The sequence below is a fragment of the Hippocampus zosterae genome, chromosome 18, assembly GCF_025434085.1.
Source record: "Hippocampus zosterae strain Florida chromosome 18, ASM2543408v3, whole genome shotgun sequence".
NCBI lineage: Eukaryota > Metazoa > Chordata > Actinopteri > Syngnathiformes > Syngnathidae > Hippocampus > Hippocampus zosterae.
The window spans coordinates 16295483-16315233 of record NC_067468.1 but is presented as its reverse complement, the minus strand read 5'-3'; the positions used below and the strand labels follow the sequence as shown (position 1 = coordinate 16315233).

General features: G+C 45.8%; 3 protein-coding genes across 3 annotated transcripts; 1 reads left to right on the top strand and 2 right to left on the bottom strand.

Moving 5' to 3' along the window:
- Nucleotides 1-146: 146 nt before the first annotated feature.
- On the bottom strand, nt 147-9866 carry mbd2 (methyl-CpG binding domain protein 2). Its single transcript, XM_052051331.1, has 7 exons — nt 9396-9866; nt 7683-7842; nt 6926-7066; nt 6187-6277; nt 5937-6114; nt 4090-4233; nt 147-730 (listed from the first exon to the last, which is right to left on the bottom strand). Exons 1-6 carry the CDS (start codon nt 9503-9505, stop codon nt 4116-4118), a joined length of 798 nt encoding a protein of 265 aa, XP_051907291.1. The 5' UTR covers nt 9506-9866; the 3' UTR covers nt 147-730; nt 4090-4115.
- On the top strand, nt 9172-18779 carry c18h18orf54 (chromosome 18 C18orf54 homolog). The gene is made up of 16 exons (XM_052051324.1): nt 9172-9190; nt 11868-12003; nt 12152-12302; nt 12475-12642; nt 12750-12861; nt 12942-13005; nt 13096-13282; nt 13523-13608; nt 13758-13866; nt 13942-14034; nt 14117-14174; nt 14272-14329; nt 14498-14650; nt 14865-14917; nt 15537-15897; nt 18769-18779. The coding sequence occupies exons 2-15, from the start codon at nt 11869-11871 to the stop codon at nt 15703-15705; spliced, it is 1596 nt and encodes a 531-aa protein (XP_051907284.1). The 5' UTR covers nt 9172-9190; nt 11868; the 3' UTR covers nt 15706-15897; nt 18769-18779.
- On the bottom strand, nt 15914-19265 carry LOC127591320 (sperm-associated antigen 16 protein-like). The gene is made up of 3 exons (XM_052051323.1): nt 17861-19265; nt 17480-17584; nt 15914-16712 (listed from the first exon to the last, which is right to left on the bottom strand). Exons 1-3 carry the CDS (start codon nt 18788-18790, stop codon nt 16065-16067), a joined length of 1683 nt encoding a protein of 560 aa, XP_051907283.1. The 5' UTR covers nt 18791-19265; the 3' UTR covers nt 15914-16064.
- Between the last annotated feature and the right edge of the window lie 486 nt (nt 19266-19751).

The window sequence follows — 19751 nt, the reverse complement described above, 5'->3', positions numbered from 1 at the left end:
ATTCCGAACAGCCGCTCCATTCCAGACCGCATCCGGTCCGTATCGGGACCGTTTCAACCCGATGAATCGGTTTTGTCGCATGTCAGCAACCGTCTCCGGTGCCCCCCACCCCAAAATCAAGTGAATGCATCAACGGACAAAAAGCATTTGCGAATATAATCATTTATTTCCGCCAGTCCGAAAAATGTACAAGACTGTTCTCTCAAGATATAAAATTTGCATTAAATAAGTTTTTTTTTTCATATTCATGGAAATTCATTATTGAATGAAAAACCCTGATTTGATCTGAACACAATTCGGACATCACAAATCATCAGAGAGCACAGGAAGAGTTAGGCAGTTAGCAAAGGCCGTCCAGCAGTTTGCAACCTGATTTCATCTGAGGGTGATGCTCATTCGAAAACAAAAACAACTTCAAAAGTCTAAAACGGACACACAATAAGAGCTTATTTAAAAGTTCACGGAACGTTTTGATCATTGATGACTTCAGAGGCTTGCTCTTTTTTTCCCTATTTCAGCAGAGCACTCTGTTGCTACAATTGTTGCTTTTACTGGTGTTGCGGCACCCTTTGTTTTCCCGTGAATCGGAAGCTTCCCTAACGTTAGAGCCGGTGTGACGTCACCCAGGGGGAAAGACTTGTCTGAAGAGGAACGTTACAACCATTTGGTTGGTTTGTTGTTTCGGTCCAGATGAAGAAGATGGTAAACCTGAGGCTGGTGAACGGAGGAACTGCAGACAAAGGCACAAAATGCAATTATCGTCAGTGCGTGCAGTATAATCAACCGAGAGTTCAAATTAAAGCCACACACACACACCAAAAAAAGGAGCCTTCATCACACACTTTTATATTTTCATGAATAGTAGAAAACATCATTTGGAGGTTAATTGGAAAAAAATAAAATCATCATAGTGGTATGGATCCATCCATAATTGAATCCCGTCGCATCCATTGTAATGTGATTTCCGATCATTGTAACTCGTATGAACCTATTACCTTCAAGTCGTGTAAACCAAGCAGAGGGAGCCCCCAACAGTTGAAATTCAAATGACCCTCAATGCATTATTTCGCAGGTTTTCAAGAACAACACACTTGTACCATTCCAGGCAGCGGCGGAGTCGAATGAGTCAGCCTACTTTACACGTTTACACTCCAGAAACATCAATCGATGCGTGGGTGTGACAACTAAACATCTTTTTCTGCTGTGCTCCATTAAAATTAAAAGGTAAACTCGAGAGGAAACTTGTTTGTGCCCCAGAAAGTAACTCTTTCCTCTACTTTTAACGCTCCACTCGAAACCCAAATGACTTAAAACGCATTTCGTGAAAACACTCTGTACAGACAGTCAGGGGACGTATTCTGGAACAATAAAGCGACGCTTCTCAGGGGGGCAGGGCGGTGGGTGGTGGTGGTGGGGAGTCAAATGAATGTGGAGTGCCTTCGCGCTAACCATTAGCTTCCCCATTAACCCGCCGACACCTCCTCGCCGCGAGTGCATTAACGCTGGTTGGGCTGTAATTACCGCTGCTCGTCTCTGGGCTCTCTTAAGAAATATAAAAAGTGTGAAGTCCGTTTGGTGCCACGTCAAACAATCTCTCTCCCATGAAAGCTGCGTCGCGGTTCCGCTGCAACGCTCCATTGTTTTTCTTTGGTAGCTTGCCATTGTCTCCGCAGCGTAATATTTCCTCGGCCCCGTGTTTCAATCATTTCAAATTCAAGAGCGAGAACACCCCGCAGAGTCTTAATGACTTCCTAATAATTACCAAAGCCCGATAATCTGCCGCTCCATCGAGGCAATTCAGATGACTGACAGCAGACATGCACTCGGCGGTTATCGGTCTTTATGAAAGGCTTTTGGAAGGGAGATAATTCTGCTCGACGGCCACTAATTACTAAGCTGAGAAATGCTGCGGGAGTCTGAATCAGCTGCTTTTGGAAAGAACAGGATGCGCAGTGAGTAATCTCCCTCTCGCACAAACGCAGCGAGCGTGAATAGTTGACACTGTTTTCCGATCAAAAGAGGCTCCCCGTCTTTTCCAAGTCAGCAGCGGGCATCTTAGTCTCCATCAGATAAAAAGCCAGCCTGCGCATTTAAAAGAAAATCCAGGCCTTTAGTGCAAATGTCCTCACCCCCCCCCCTTTTTTTTTCCCCGGAGACAAAAGAAAAGATTGATTCGCGTTATTGTCGCTCGCATACGATTCAATGGGAAACCCGTAAGCCAACGGTAAGAGCATGCTAATGGGCGTACCGAATATTTATTTGGACAATTTCTAAACTGAAGCGAGAGACGCCGAAATGAGACGGGAGAATTGGACACGTCGTTTCCTTTCAAACTCGGCTTGTAGCCAACGTGAGGTGTTCTCACGCACGCCGCGAGATTACGATTTCTGTGGCTCGGCCGTGGACATCGGCGATTCCGGTGGCGGCACGCTGGTCAATTTTGCTCCTCTCATCTACTCGCGGCTTCGACACGTGTGCAACAAGAGGGGAAGAAAAAAGTCTGCACTTCCTGTTTGTTAAGTGCCAAGGTCAAGGGAGCTCGTGTACAAAGACTATTTTATTTCATTGATAGGGGCTTATGTACAAAACTCTGCGACGGCGACGATTGGTGTTAAAATGCAATATTAATCAAGCATAGTTGTACTTTTGTTGATATTAAAAAGCACAAAAAAAAGCGCTCACCCAATTGGCTGCTGTTCCTGCTGATGTCTTAATTAGGGATGCAAACTCTTTCTGCGGTGATTAAAACAATGACACGGAGCTTTTTTTTCTCGTTATTGTTGTTAATGCGGCATCTGCGCGGTGCTGGGATGCCATTTGCCACCAACCGGGTCCCTCTCTCCAAGACACAGCGCATCATAATCAATCACGAGAAATGATAAGAACCAGCGGAACCTTCAAAGCAACATAAATACCGTGAGAGAGCGGCAAGCAACGAGCGGACTTTTTCGCAACGGGATCCCAGCCGTGTGTGATTACAGCCAAGATTTAAAACTCTTGTTACACAACCCAGGAGAGAGCCATTTAGCTGGCCACTGCCCACTGTGGTCCAGCTATAAAAAGCCATTAGTAATCACTCCTCGACTCTCAGCGGCTCTTTTACCCCAATCGAATTCCAACCAGCCAATCTGCATAAATCTGCATTAATCGACTATTTCCCCTCCGCAGAAAACAAATGTGCTTTAAAAACTCCTCCTTATCTGTCGGCTTTTAGAGTAAACAGCACACACGCACACGCACACTCCATTTAACAACACACACCGCTTCTGTCTACAGCCAATGGATCACACCAGATGTGCCACAAGGGCTTTTAATTCAATCTATTAAGGGGGAAACCGAGTTGCATATGTTTGCACACCCTCACGCTAAATACTGTTTGTGCTGCACCACTGGTTGAGAGTACATCTCTCAGAGTTTCCGTGTCAGTCTCGGTGTGAGGAGTGTTGAGCAGGAGTTTTCTGATGGAGGTTTGTTCCACTACCCTGCGCGGCTTCTGCCGCTATTGATTCATGACAAGGTTTGTGGCGGTTTTTGATGCCATGGCGACTGCCGAGATACGTTGACAAATAGTCGTGTTCCCTTTCTATTTCACTTGACATTTGCAAAGGCGGTACGCAGCCAGCGCCTTGTCAAGACGATCTCCTTCCCTACGAAAAGTGTTGCCACAGAAACAAACGGCGATCTTAAAAAGATCCTCCTTCGTTGCCGTCGTGTGATCTATTTGCCATTTTTGATTCACCATTTTTTTTAACCTATTCATTTAAACCAACAGTGCCAATTAGAAGAGTGCCCCCAAAAATTACAACTGGTTCATGAAGCAAATTTGAAGCTTCATTTCCCCATGACGGAAGATCCCCCTTTTTTGTAATCAACCATCTTGTGAAACATTACAGAAGATTAGGTGCCATTTTGTGGGCAAAAGGGGGGTTGACAAAGCAAAGACAGCACGGATCGGCACTTGATTGAAAGGTTGTATTTCTTTTTCATTTCGGCTCTATATTAGTTTGGGGAAAAAATGAATTTACTCGAAGTGAAAGAAAACACCGTCACCAGGGGTGCCAACAATTATGGAGGCCGCTGTGTGGTTACCTGTCTCGGACTTTCTTCTTTGACTTTTAAGTCGCCTTCCCTTCTGCCGTGTCTTTGCTGTTTTCCGCAGCTTGTGCCAAAGTGTTTGCCATCAGTGCCTCTTCCAGACTCCGCCTTGCTTGCTGCACCTTCAGTTCCTGCTCCCTACAATTTCAACAGAAATACAGATCACACATGTTGATTCTTTTTTTTTTCCATTTCAGGTAACCAGCAAATACGATAAATTGAAAATTATTATTAAAAGGAGCTTTTTTTTAAATACACAAATGTGACCTTTGACCCCATCTTTGTGATAAACATTTTTTTTTACTAACCAACAGAATTATACCTGGAAGTTTGGTTGGTTGTGATTTGTGCCCAGCAAAATCAATGTTCTATTTCACATCCTGCATGTCAGTGTTTTCCAGTCTCCTAGGTCAGCCTTGGAGGGCAACGTCAATCAGCTGGATTTACACTGTCGGCACAGCAGAAGTGGAAGGGACATGGGCTTGCATCTCCTTGCTTACCTTCAACGTCTGCACGCTGCTTTTCATCATTGCTTGTTTGGTTTTTGTAATTCATCTTGTATCCGCTTGCCGCACTTTTCGTTTGTTCCGTCATTGTTGGATGCAGTACTTCTCTGATTTCTGCATTTATTAATCATGGCGGGCAGTTTTAATGTAAATGTATTTCACGCAATCCACTGTTTTAATGGCTCTAAAAGATCCATTTCAAGTTTTCTAGAATTGTAACTAAGGCTGGGCCAAAAATATCCTGGGGCTGCGAAAGGTTGAAAAAAGAAATGGAGCTGAAACTTAACCATCCCTTGGACTATTTGGTCTAAACAATTTGAAGGAGTATCTGTCCAACGGGCAGAGTAAGAAGAGCAGGGCAGGAAGAGAGAAAAGGAATGAGAGCGATTTAGGATGACGAGCACATTCAGAGGGAGGCAGAGGGAGAGAATTGGAAATTAATGGAGGAAAGAGATAAGAAAAAGGGGGAGCACGGGAGGCATAAATGCTGGAGGGAGTGAGGAGATATCACAGGAGGCTGAGGGAGGAGGGGATGAAAATAGGAAAAGAAAAAATAAAGACAAACAAAATAGTGTCTGCAACGATGACATCAATGGTGGAGAAAACAAGAGGTTTCGGAAACAAAATAAGCCAATGAAAGAAAATGCCGGGGCGGGGGGTGGGCGAAATAAAGTGAGATTAGGAAAATGGAAGGACAGAAATCAGAATACATCCAACGGCCAGGAAGAGCTTGAGGGAAGAAAAGGAGTGAAAGCCAGAGAGGAGCGCAGACAGACGTATTCTAATGAGTCTGCTCTAATGGTTTGAGCCGACTGTGGGTTGGCTCTGCTCTGCTGCTCCATTGGACTGTCAGATCCCCCACTTGGGGACGGTGTCGGTTCGAGTGCGTCTCCACAGTGCCCCCTGTCGTCACTCACGCATATTTGAAGACCGCCTGAATGAACCTTCCAATATGCAGCTCATCCCCCATCCGTGTTTTGCCCGCAAAACATGCTGCATCACTTGTTTCGCGGATGTGCGTCGTTCTTCCAATATAGATTTTTTGGGGGGGGTCACGGATTTCGAATGCATCATTATGCATGAGCTAAATTTCATTCAAACTGCATTGAGCTGAAAAAAACAATGGATGAAATCAAACGTGTGTACCGCACATAAAGTCCTTCTTTGGAGGAAAATGTGTGTGTCTGCAGCAGGTGTCTTGTGCATGTCTTCCAACTGATAGGGGCATTCTGTCCCGCCCCCCCCCCTCCCTCCCGCCCTTATTATATTTAATCCACGTGAAAATCCTCCTAAGCAGTAATAGAAACATTCCCCGAGTAAGATTGAGCCTCTTACCGGATTTGTTCATCGGTCACGGTGAAGGCCTTGCACAGCGGCTGGGACGTGTTGAGCCAGATTGCCGGGTTCTTCTCGGCCGCGGCGGACGTCTGCCCCGTGATGGGAGCGTAGCTCATGTGAAGAGCACTCGCGATGGCCGACAGCAGAGTCTCGTCACTCGAGTTCAGGCCGACACCTGCAGGGGTGGAAAGTTGCCAGGTCAGCGTCTAAAATCACAGGACCGGGGGGTTGTGTTTTGTCAACTGACTCTGTAGGACTTTTGGTAGGTCCATCGTTCGTAGAACTTCCTCGGAGACATCCGATGATCGCAAACCTTTCAACCTTCTCTCCCAAAAGAGCTGCAAAGACACAGTGGCAGAGAGAGAAAAATGAACACAAAAAACGTGCTCGGAAGTAGGGAAATTGCAATACGTTTATTTAATAATAATAATAATAATACATTTTTGTATTACTTTGTACATTTTTTTACATATTTGACAGTAACCTTTGCACGGGAATGACAAACAAATTGGGGTAGCATCTAGCGCAAATAAGCATTTACAATGCAGCAGCGGAGGAGAAACTTGGCACAATATACGACATTTCAGTGTACTCAAAGTGAATTGTTTTTCATTTTTTTTAAATAAGTAAACAAAAAAAGGTATCAATATCTGATATGATATGAAATACTTTTTCCGACTTAACTATCGTGATTCTACTTTTGGGCACAAGTACATCCTGAGATGTCATTTTTGGCAGACCATCACATCCGGCGCCACTTGTCACTGTTATAACTCCGATATAACACGTTTTTTTTTTCCGCCTTGAGGTCAATTGTCAAAGAGGGCAAAAACACAGATGGGTTTATACTGAAGTTTTTAATGGAGATAAAAAGGAAGCGTCAAATTCAGAATTTAGCATTTCAGACAAAGATATTTCACACAGATAAGCTTCAACAGATAAAAGTAGACAACATGCGGAGTAAGAGAGAGAGTGAGCGTTTTTACCTGTCGGGGCTGCTCAGTCGCTCTCTGCAGGTCTGTCTTTACCTTGTTTCCCGGGTGACTTGTAACCTTGGTAACAGGCTGTTTAAAGATGGATGCCGTCTGTCTGATGGGCAGAGTCGTGTTCAGGTCAGGCTTACCTCCCTACAGAGAAGGAGGCCGTGTTGAGGCGTCAGTGGATGTTTCTTTCCTTGCACATTCCTTATTATTCTGAAAACAGTTTGGTTTTGCCACGCGCAGGAAATTAATCAAATTATTTCTGGAAAAAAAAAAGTATGTTTGAATACAACTACAGCATAACCAATAGAGTGGTTTTAAAGTTGGGCGGGGCCTTTTTTCCTGTGTCATTGTCCATTTCGTGAGAGAACATATCCAAACAATATGACATGGTGAGAATATGTTTGTATGTTTTTCTAAATTCCCTTATCGTGCTCGTTTTGTTCTCGTTTGTTCCGCGCAAGCCAGCAGCGTACGTGTTTAGAAGCATGTCAGCACACATGCCTGACATTAGAGCTTGAACTGGAACAAAAGCGACAGGAAATCCGCCTTTCCGATTGGCTGTCCTTTAACCTTGTAAAACCGCGTGTGCCAGTAATGACATCACAAGTGGACGTGGAACTTTTGGGATCAAATACCGTCACAGAAGAATGTTTGGCGATGTCTTGGTTTGGTTGCGCACGAATGCGATGCTAATCTGATAATCTGGTGACACGCAGCTACTCCTTGGTGCACCCGCATCAAGGAGCTCAAGGCGCGTTACCTTCGCCAGGCTGAGTTGGTCGTGTCGGAGTCTCTGTTTGCTCTTCTGCAGTTTGCCAGGCATCATTTTCCCCGTCCGGAAGTCGAAACATGCCAAGTCCACTTTGTTTCCAAGGTAACGCGACAGCTGAGGTTTACTCCGGAACTTTTTCCCTGTTGGACTTAATGCACGGAGACAAATGGAGAGTGTCAGAAAGACGCACTTGCCTCAATCTGGTCAACTGTTCAAATGGAATCGTTGGCAGACATTTCTTGATTATTCGCCAACAGGGTGATTCACTCCCCGCAAAAGTTAAAATCGCAATTTCTCAGAAGCGAGTCGGAATTGGCGATTTCGACTCACATTTGGATTTGCAGAGGCATGTAAGCAGAATTGCCACAAACCAAACAGAGCGCATTGCCAATGAATTCTTGCGAGCAATGAGAAATTTGATCGGGAGCGTTACTGATGCTTCAGGAAAAGGCTGTGTCATTAATAGACGAAAGGCCCTTCAAGCCTTTTTCTGCTCGTTTTCTATAAAAGGCACCGGCACCATAATGCGGAACAAACTCACATTGCCAAAATTCCGCCTTTGGAAGAAGAACCCCGGAAGGACGCGCATGTAAAGGCCAAATGCCGAAATGGCTGACCAGACAAAGACCGTTTCAAGCATGGCCCTGACTTTTGGGATGGCATTAAAGGCTGCGTTTTTTTTTTTTTTTTAAAGAATCCATCTCTTTTAACTCATCAACATGGGTTAAAATCTCATGTCGTCACATCATTTCCATGGCCTACATTTGTTTCTCAATCAACAATTGTGACACCATGTGAAGAAAACATCGTCCGACTCCATGAGCTGTGGTTAAGTTTCACTCCTCTTCCAGTAAGTCAACCTGCTGACGGGTTTCCTGACTGGAACTGATGAGTCATATTTCAAACCAAACTGAAAGTAAAGCCGAGACACATCTCACGATGTACTTCAGCTTGCAGACTGAGGAAGTGACGGAGCACAGATGTTTGTGACACGGAGCTCGGTCTGAGCAACAGGAAGTGACCGCAGGCGTTGTTTGCAGCTATTTTCCTTGTACTTGATTGACTTTGCCCATGACATTGGCCTTGTTTGATAAAAGTCATTTTTTGACCTCCACTTTTAGAAAGCTGATTATAAAACGTCCAATTCTAAGTGCCTTTACTTGACCCCAAAAAAAAGTTGTTCAGCTGTTTTTGCTATTTACTTGCAGCCGGTCAGCGGCGACTGAGGAATTTCACACCACTAAATATGTAATAGTGCTGTTTAAAATAAGACCTCGCTGAACAGTCGCAGTACATATTCTGTTTTAGAGTCTCTAGCTGTAGCCACTTCTATGGGAGGGTCAGAAATGAGGGCACCATGTCAGCAGCAGGGAGTGTTCCACTTAGTCGGGGTATGACGCTTTAACCGGTCAAGTACATTCGTTATGACAGTTTACTGATGTAGTCATTCAAAATCATAAAACTATACGTACTCGACACGGGTTGATCCAGAAAAGGTGAGGGGGTATATTTCAATAGTTACACGACTCGTCATCATCGGCTGGTACTGTTGAGAACTTCTAAAAGGCTTATTCGAAACTAATCGTGATGTTGACTGAGTTTACTCCACAGTAGTCATTGAGCCGTAAGGGCAGACGATCCGGTTCCGACACTTTGTCCGTGGCTGACCACTGACCAAGAGTTGAGGCGGGACAGTAGTACCTGTAGTAATAGACGTCGCTTTTCCCGGCGCTCAAACCGGACTTCCTGATCACTTCTTCCTTCTTCCAGCCGGGTGGCAGAGCCGGACAGTCCGACCTCCTCTTTTCCATCAGCACACACTTATATCGATCCCAGGATTCAGATCCGTTCAAGTCAACCGGTCTCTCAGTGGCCCTGCAGTCCAACTGTGGAGGCAGAACGGCCAACCCGGAGGCGCAGGCGCCTACGTCACAGATGTTACGTTATTGCCGGCTCGCCCTGCCTCCACCCTGACTACTTGTTTTGGGTTAGGTGAAAGAAAAGTGGCCCGCGTGGACTGCTGCTGCCAAAGAAACGGGCTTCTCTCTTGAATATGCTTCAGTTTACCCCCCACCCCACTAAAGAATAAGTCACGGCCCGGTGAGGTCCGAGCTGGGCTAACGGCGGGCTGTGAGACCGTGACGTCTATCTCGCTCGATCGCCCCCTCGGAGATCTTCTATTAAGACAGACTAATCACTCGGGACTCCATTTGATCTACTACCAATAGTGAACAAAACAAGCGGCAGAACAACCGCGCGAGTTGATTGGATGATTCGTATGGTGGGGCCTGTGGCGTTAATGCAAAATCACATTTCGTGAGGCTGTTAGTAATACGGAAACTTTCACAACCCTGGACTTTGTATGCGCATATCCGGGCCAAAAATAACGTATTACTTTATAAAGACAAATAGTGATTCTCATCACCAAATTTTAGACTGGTCTATAAGTAATCATGGAATTAAAATACATACTTTAATATGGGGGTCCATGTCGCAGAGTCCAGTGGTGCCTGGACAAGGAGACAGAGTGAGTACACTTTTCACTTTTTCTACATCTCTGCTTTAAACCCGTGACATCATGGGAGAGGTTAAAGGAGCCTCCAGCGGCCATGAACCTTGACAGGACTGCCCCATCAGCCTTCTGCATGGTCGTTGAGAAATGCTGTCAAATATCAATCTATTCATCCATTTCTAATCATTTTATCCTAAAAACTGGTTCCCAGCCAATCGCAGGGCACACGTAGACGAACACCCATTGGCACACACAATCACACCTGACATGCAAACTTCACACAGGAAGGCCGGAGCCGGAATTGAAACCTGCACCTCTGCACTGTGAGGCGGACATGCTAACCAGTGAGAATAAGTGTATTGGAAAATGAATGGATGGATTCAAGATACAGAAGAAAAAAAACAAAACATATTTCCACTTAAGAATGGTCAACTGTAGCCTTCAATATTTGTTTTAAGACAATCCGCCCTTTTAACCTCTTGTAGGCCCGAGTTAGGTCTGATACGTTCCCGACACAAAGTCTGTACTTTATGAAGTAGTCAAATCAGAACTTAGATTTTTACATAGGTCTTTACATAAGCATGAGTGTGAATATTTTGGAAGTTTTTACATCTTACCACTTGGCTGCGAACTTTTGATCATAAAACAAGCATATATTTTATGCATATCCATATCATTCATTTTATATGTAGGTCATGGTAAAATGTGTAAAATACAATTGCATTTCTATTTCTCCCTCAGCTTTTATTTTCCTGCCTCAACGTCACAAAAGTATTTTTTAATCGTTATTATTTTTAAGAAGAGCCAGGGGCACATAAAATACACTTCTTGTTATTAGACTTTGAACCCGCACAGTACTGCTTCGTTAATTGGTTTTGGGGGACAAATTCTTAATGGTTAATTGGTTTTGAGAGACGAAATCTGGATTTTTTTTAACGTCAGAAAATTGCACATGTGCTTGAAAGGATGAATGACGTCACGGACACAGCAAGCAACGCATTCCGCTCAAATCTAACCAATCGATGAGGCAAAGGGGTGGGGAAAAAACAGACTGACGGGAACTGCTGAGCCAATAGGAGACGTCACTGTACTTCATCAACCGTCTTCATTGGTTGAAAGTGCTCCCGGCGCCTCCCCCCAGCAGCGAGAGGAGAAGTAAGATTTTTTTCCCCCTTTCTGTTACTAATGTGAAAAAAAGTGAAAGGAGACCGTATACAGTTGAGGGTAAGTTTTCATGTCACCCGATGTAATGTAACGTTTAATTGGGCGTAATACTTTATTACATGAACATGCTGCGCGAGTTTTGCCTGTCCTTCGGCGTTACCTAAGCGATAATTAGCAAAACAACTCTGCGGGCATATGACCAGAAGTAGAATAAACACTTATCCAATCGATAAAACAAAGTAAACCGCTATACACTGGACTGCCGAGACAGTACAAGTAAATTTCACGATTTCAAATGCAGTATTCAACACGTTGTCCATTCAAACGGTTTGCCCACGTACCCGTCCCGCATTCTCCGCACAAAATTTGAATCCATTGTCGTCACCACAGTTTACGAAATTTTACACAGCTCGTCGTGTGCATTTTTCCAATAAGTTTTTGGTTTAGTCACTTATAAATCATAACCTTGGAGATTGTTGTTGCTTTTTTTTTCCCAGCATGGACTCCACCAGCCCTTTAAGTGACATCGTCTCTCCAGAGTCGACGGTGACAACACTGCTGTCAAGTTCTGGCCACTTCAGGAGCAGCCTAACGTCTCCCGGGTTCAACACAACCTTCAGATACAGAAATAAGGTCGATTCCGCCTCTTCAGTTATATCATAGTCAAACGTGATTTTTATTTATTTATTTAAAAATCGACTTTCATAAAACCAGATGTATACAGCACGCTAATATGAGCTGAATAGACTTTGAGTAACTTTTCAACTTGCGATTTCCAAAGGAATACGAGTCAGCCTCTGCAGCGTTGGATGCCTACATCGCAGACTTTGACAGAAGACGAAACGTCGAGTCACCGGGAAGTCTGGTCCTGCCACAGAGTCCGTTGTCCACCCCGAGAAGAGCGCCAATGAGCGCACGCAGAAACAAATGCGGTACGTCCAAACATACCTGACTAGACCTTCCTTTGTGCACTGTGACATTTATTCTGGATTGGAAAAGGGCCATCTTCAAACTGCTACCGCAAATTTGGAAGGTTAAAACCGCCCAAACTACGTTCCGCGGGCCACATTGGGATGGATTTTTGTTTTGTGTTTCGACTTGTAGTTCTCCGGGAAGCTTTAACCGACAGAGAGGTGGATTTCCTGACCCTCCCCGTCAGTTCCCTCCGTCACCGCGACAACCGCGATAGACTTTCGATGACCACCGACGAACTGCTGTCCATCCCCCGCGATGGTTCCATGCCTGTCACCCACACAACTGCCTTCATCCAAGGTTTTGCAATGTGATGCATGCGGGAAACATTTGAACCGCATCAGCGCGATTGTATTTAGCAATCTAACCTAAAGTGCGGTCCTCTCCTTGTTTGTTTGCCGCTGCAGGTCGCTCGTCTCAATCTGCGGCCTCTCAAAGCCGTGGCTCGTCCAAACCGGGGTACGGAGCAGGGGATAACGTATCCCAGCCACATTTAAGAAGCAATTGCCGCAGCTGCAGGTTGGAGCTGTCGTCCTTCTTATTTCATCATCCGTGTGTCGTTTGGGATTTTGATGGATATGCATCACCCCCCACCCCAGGTGGAACGTAGAACCCGAAATCTCCACTTTGAAACAGGACGTCCCCTTTGTCAGATGCTTAACAGTAATTGCCCTTCACTATTTTTTTTCTCCTGGAGTCTTGCTACACTACTTGAGGTGCATATTCTAACTTGAGCGTGTCTTCTTCTGTGAGTGTGCCCACAGGGCGGCGAGGGCAGAGCAGGAATCGCTGTCGTCGTCGCCCCATTTACAACGCGGGGATAATGAGAACAAGGCAGAGCTGGGCCGCTCTGGGATCAGCAGCGTGCCTGCCTGGATCCAAGATTGTGACCTTGTCGGGCCACTAAACCTATCAGAGGTCTACTTTTCTGACAAGCTTGGTGGAGTATCATTCATTCTGTTAATTTCAAAACGTTATTTTTTGGGGTGGAGAGGGGGGGGTTCATGACAAGGAAAAACCTTTCTTATTAATAAGAGCTTTTCAGTTACTTTTAAGATCTGAGACATTTCTATACAGTGCCCATCATTCCCTCACTATTGTGCAAACCCAAAGTCTTGCCATGTTGGGTTTTTTTGGGGTGGGGTGAAGGTTTTGTCTTTTTTTTTCTTTTTTCTTAAAGGTGGCGTACCTCCAGTAGCATCAATAAGCACTGCACCCTCTTGGTTTGCAAACACAAAGGATGAAGCTGGCAGGACACCTGATCAGGTATAAGATCAAAATGCCTTTTCTTGATTGATTGCTTTGTGTTTGATTCGTTTAAAAAAAAAAAAAAACGAATCATGGATAAAGCTTTGACTTAAAAAATGGAATGATCAGTGATTTTCTTTGTTTATTGTTTGTAAAAAAAAAATCAGGGTGACACCCAGCAGTGTCTAAAAGATCTAAGGATCCAGTTTGCCGAAGAGATATCTTTGATGGCTTCAGAGAGAAAAAGCTCCGACTTCTCAGAATCTCTTGTGAGAGGTAAATCGTCGAAAATGATATGTTGATATGTTGCGCCATCTGTGCCGACTCCTCTTTCTGTGCTCCTTATGTCAGACCACCGGCTCGAGTCACTGATCCACAAAGCGGATGAAGTGCTGAACTCGCTTTCCCGCAGTTTTGCAAGAAGAGAAAGTCTTGCCGATTCAGGTATTCATCATCTCGGTATTTGGTAGGGGTGCCCAACCGTCTTTGACTCATTTTCATATGCATGTTTCCTTTGCTCACACAGAATTGAATAGTGAAGAAATGAAGCTCTGTTCAACTTCACGAGGTCCTCCTGCCCCTACGTAAGAATGCCGACATTCACACTTTTGCTTTGATTTGCTTTCATTGATGAATAATCAATACCGTCCTGCGTCTCTAATGCTTTTATTGATGGCGCAGAGAATCGGAGGGAGCGGCAGAGGTCATCGAGGGGGCTCTGCCAGAGGAAAGCGAGCAGGTAGGGCTGACCTGTGATTCTGGAAAACCCTCGCAGCGCTCATCCTTGAGTGGTTTGAAAGTAACACACTGTCAATTTGCATTTCTTTGGGCTCACATCTCGCCACACGACGGTTGATGTTGTACTGCAAAGGATTGTCTCCGCATATCTCGTCTCCTTTTGACTCAGGACTTTAGTCGTGACGGTAGCAGCGTCTGCAAGCAACCCGGCCCATTGGAGGCTCTGAAACAGATGATGTTTCGACTGCAGGCCGTGGAGGCGGAGCTTCACCGACAACAGCATTTACCCATCGCGCAGCCTTGCGGGAAAGACACTCAAAGGGTACGCTTTTTTGTTGACCCTCCCCATAAAGCTCAAAATTCCTCCGTTTGCGGCCAGCTTGATGAAGCGCACTTTTGTTGACTTTTGAAACCTCAAAACGAAGCCGAGCTTGGTTGGACCGCATTAACATGAAGAGTGTCAAGAATGTGATTCCCTAATGGGACGCTCGGCAGGCTTCTTTTCTCTTCCGCTCTATTCCATATTTGATTTGCAGAGGCCCAAAAGTGAAGCGGAACCAGATTTATCTGCTGCGCCGTCACTACAAAGGTAACGTAACTGACTTGTGTCGATCATCAATCTCCCACATTGAGTCATTAAACATCCCTACAATGACAAATGACAGATATGGATCGGCAAGAGTGAGTCACGGTTCCAGACTACTCTGGGCCAACTGAAAAATGACCGAAGTGTTCGCTGGCGAGACGCTCTCGACATTCTTGAGTGAATGTGTGACATGTTCTCGCTCGTCCGATGATTGTGGCCAAAGATTTGTCGTATGATTCTAATGGAACCATTTTCATTTCCCTCACACTGCGCAGCCAAAGCGTGCTAAATATCTTGGCGATTTAGCAACCGCTGAGCATGACCTTTTAGCCTTGCGCACCGCTGCGACCTCATCCAGACAAGTTATCAAATATTTTCCTTTCGGTATGAGCCCCGCAGTGCTGCAAATTCATGTCGAACTCCCCGAGCGAAACGCAAAATGTTAACTCATTCAGTACCAGCCAAGTCTGAAAAGACGTTTAGAAACGTCTTTGGGAGTGAATGAGTTAATTGTGCCTTTGACCTAAAATGCTTGAGCCCATACATGTTGTATGTAACTGATTTTTTAAAAAAAATGCGGTATTATAAAGCCCATTAATTGAAAAACAGTTTGCATCCGCAGGGCCCTTCATCACCTCAATCGCCTGAAGCTGCTGTTGGAGGAACCGAGAGAAAAACATGAGGAAGAGGAGGATATAGACGAAGGACAGTACTCTTCTTCATCTGCGGGATTCCCGTTCAATATGGAAACTGTGACAGACGGAGACGTTTCGAGTCAGTGTCACCGGTAGCGCAGCCCTTCCCCACGTAAACATGAGCAGCGTCGTTGCTAATAACGAGCCGCAGCAATCGCTAGTCATCTTTCCATCAGTCCCATTTGCAAGTAGCAATGATGCTAACGCCGTATGAAGGATCATCAGTTTAAAATGATTCTTTTTTACATTATAATGCGGGATTATGTTTCCGGGTTGCTCCGTTTCTTCGTGTTCTGTCATTTGATTCTACATTTTGTTGCGCAGCAGAATAACGCTGTTTGAAATGAATGAATGTTCATAAAATGGTGAATCACTCTACAATTGTCTTTGTTGTGCCTTAAAACAAAACATTTTAAAGCAATGAAAAAAAACTTGACGCTGATCCCCTCGACTGTCTACATCCATACGTTAATGAGCCCATTACTGCCTGCAGACAGGACCATTTTTCCCGTGGGGTCAAAGGTGACGCTCTGCACGCTGTCCCTTTGTCCGGACAGGCTGCTGACTTTGCAGGAATCCACATCCACCAGTCTGACCAAACTATCGCTGCTTGCGATTGCCAGCATCTTCCTCGATGGATTGAACGCCACCTGATTGGCACTGAGGGGCCCGGCGTCTATCGTGCGAAGGGGCGAGGCGGGCCTCCGGATGTCCCACAGGTTGACGATGCCGCGGGTGTCGCAGGACGCCACCACTTCCTCGGCAAAGCCCAAAGTGGCGTGATTGCAGGGATGCTGGTGTCCGACGAAGGATGCGGTGCACACACCGAGTCTGATGTCCCACAGGGCGAGAGTTTTATCTGCCGAACAAGTGAGGAGAGTGTTGGAGAAGGACTGGAAGCAGACGCTGTTGACGGAAGCGGTGTGGCGACGCATGGTCAGCCGGCAGCGCTGGCTATTCAGGTCCCACAGTTTGGTGGTTTTATCCGAGGAGCAGGACGCCAGGAAGTGACCGCATGAGTGGAAGGAGCACCCCCAGGTGGGTTGGCTATGACCGGAGAATGTCAACACACAACGTCCGCAAAACAAATCCCAGAACTTTACCTGAAGAAAAAAAAAAAAAAGCAATGTAAAGGTCAAACGTTAAAGACGAAATAAGCACAGAAGGCTTCGGCCTGATCAAGAAAGAGCAAACGGGTGAGTTTGTCAGTGAATATGGGAGCGCAGCTTCTCTCTATATATATATACTGTATATCTAAAGTGGGCGGCCCGGTAGTCTAGTGGTTAGCACGTGGGCTTCACAGTGCAGAGGTACCGGGTTCGATTCCAGCTCCGGCCTCCCTGTGTGGAGTTTGCATGTTCTCCCCGGGCCTGCGTGGGTTTTCTCCGGGTGCTCCGGTTTCCTCCCACATTCCAAAAATATGCATGGCAGGCTGATTGGACGCTCTAAATTGTCCCTAGGTGTGAGTGTGAGCGTGGATGGTTGTTCGTCTCTGTGTGCCCTGCGATTGGCTGGCAACCGATTCAGGGTGTCCCCCGCCTACTGCCCGTAGACAGCTGGGATAGGCTCCAGCACCCCCCGCGACCCTAGTGAGGATCAAGCGGTACCTCAGTCAGGTGCGCCTGCCTGTGGGAACAACTTTGGTAATTACTCATTTATAACACAATAGAGACAATTTAGCCGCTACAAGTTTCTACAATCTTGAGGCACGAACGCTGTCTAGAACTAAGAGAAGATGAATGAATGAATGAATGTATATCTAAATGTCAGTGAAAACCTGGTGGTGCCAACTAACTGAAACGTCAATCCAGGATAAAGAACATTCTCGTGAGCGTCTCGTTGCCACGGCGACGAGTAACCGTGAACTGACTGTGGTGTCTCCACTGGTTGTTGCCAGTTTCGTTCCTTCTGGGTGAAAACTGCAGCTGGACAGCCAATCGGAGTGACCTTCACCCGTCAGGACCATCTGGCCCACCTGATGACACAAATAGTACGACAGCAAGTGAGCGTGTGCCAAACCGTTTGATTCAATTATGATCGGATCACATGTAAAATGTCACTTTACGCTGATTATGTTGACAATATTTCTGACTGTCTTCTGTAGAACACATAGAAGACCTGTCCATCATTATCTTGAACGGCTACTAATACCGTAATTTAATGTTAGTCATTATCAGTGACACTATGGCGGTCAAATATTAAGGGGCGGGGAATAGATCCATGCTGTGCGCAGAGGCGTACGCCTTCCTACCTTCTCCCTGCTGGCTGGCAGTGCCCACAGCCTCCAACTGCAGTCATCACTGGCGCTGGCGAGGATTTTTTTCCCGGGAAGTTGGCTGATGCAGCTTATGGGAAGCGCGTGGGCTTTGATGGAATAGAACAGCTTGAATGAATTCAGGCTTTTCTGTTCTCCGGGATTTCCCTGAGCGCGCTGAAGCTTCAGCGGCCTGCTGCAGACAGGAACCTCCGTGTCCTTTGGGTGTCTGGGGAGGCTTGGCAGTTGGGTTGCGCTCTTCTTGGTGCGTCTCTCCATCTTGGGTCGGGTTTTGTCCAGAAGCAGACCGGCATTCTGGTTGTTCTGTATCCGTTCACTTTCCAAACCGAGAAGCATCTTCTGTCTCAGGGCTGCCTCGTATTTGTCATCCAGCTGCCTCAGCGCCGGCTCATAGGCCGCCAGGCGTTTCTTCAGCCGCTTGATGTCCTCCATCAGACGGATTTTGTCAGCCACGAGTTTCTGGCAGTGCAGCCGGTGAAGATCTCGGTCCCTCTGGAGCCTCACGAGGCTGTCCCCTGCAGACAGCACCTCCTCTTTGAATCGGTTCGTCTCTGTGTAGACCTTCTGCAGTTCGGACTGAAGGAGTTGTTTGTGCGTGAGGGCATCGGGGATGACGAGAGCGCCCGGTGGTGGGGGAGCTGTCAACAAGGGCTCTGTCAGGAGTTTCTGAGCTGAGCTGTACCACTCGACCTCAAAACAGTCCAGAGTCCGGCTCAGGCCAATTCTCTGCAGGAAGTTCCTGATAAAGTCGTCGACTGCCTCTGGGATGTTGGTGTGTTCTTCCTTGAAGGTTCCAAAAAGAGGAGCGGAAGTGGAGGCAACAGACGTCTTTGTCGCCTCCATAAAGTTCACCTCTGAAATGCTCTGCTTGCCCCTGACTGGAGAAAGCTCACTGGTCCCCTCCATTTCCCTTCCTTTGGCCTTTGCCGACGTTCTTGTTGTGTGGTTGCTAAAGTAACTGTACACTCAGCAACTGATTGGAAGGAGCGCCAGTATATTCTGCAAATACCGAAGTGCGCCTTTGTTACAATAGCATCGTTTAACTTATTGAATATTCCTTATCACAATATATTTTTTATTCGTGACTAGAAATAAGGTATAATAAACGCAGATTTTTTTTATTCTCCCGACGATACAACTTGGTGACGTATAGAGCGCGTGTTACTGACGTCACCCCACGGTGTATCTTGCACCCATTTCACATTGACGTTCGCGAAGGTTGAAACGCTAATTTTAGAGAAGAGAATAAATAAATACATGAATTTGGGCTATAATTTGAACCAAAAAAATGTGTCAAAATAATTACATTTAAAGCGTAATCGCCAACGGCGCCATTTTCCCTTATTTATGTAGCTACCAGTAACTGTATAAGTTGTAGATGCGACACGTTTTTATTGTATTTGTTGAACATATTTTTGAGTAAGCTGAAATGTTTTGATACATTTACCACCAGGGGGCAACGTTGGCTAAAATGCTAGTATGGACGTCACGAGGAAATGTCACATGACTGTCGGGAGACAAAAACAGGAAGCGTTTGCTCCGTGGACGCGATAAATGTCCGGAGTATATAATTTCACAATATGTGAAACAAAGCTGCGAGGTATACAGGAACGTAATTGCACTTAACTCTTGTTCATTCCGGTTTCACGTTTTTCACCATTTGTTTGCACGGTGGCGTACGTTGCTCCCGTCAAGAGGAACGCCTGAAGTCTTCCTTGCGCTGGAAAGGTATTACAGTAGTTAAAACGTGCACACAATTCGGCTACACGTAACGCTCTTGAGTTGTGACGTGTTTGTCGATGTTCACCATCACGTCATGACTATGTCAAATTGTCCATTGATGTCGGAAAGTTACCCAACTGTAGAT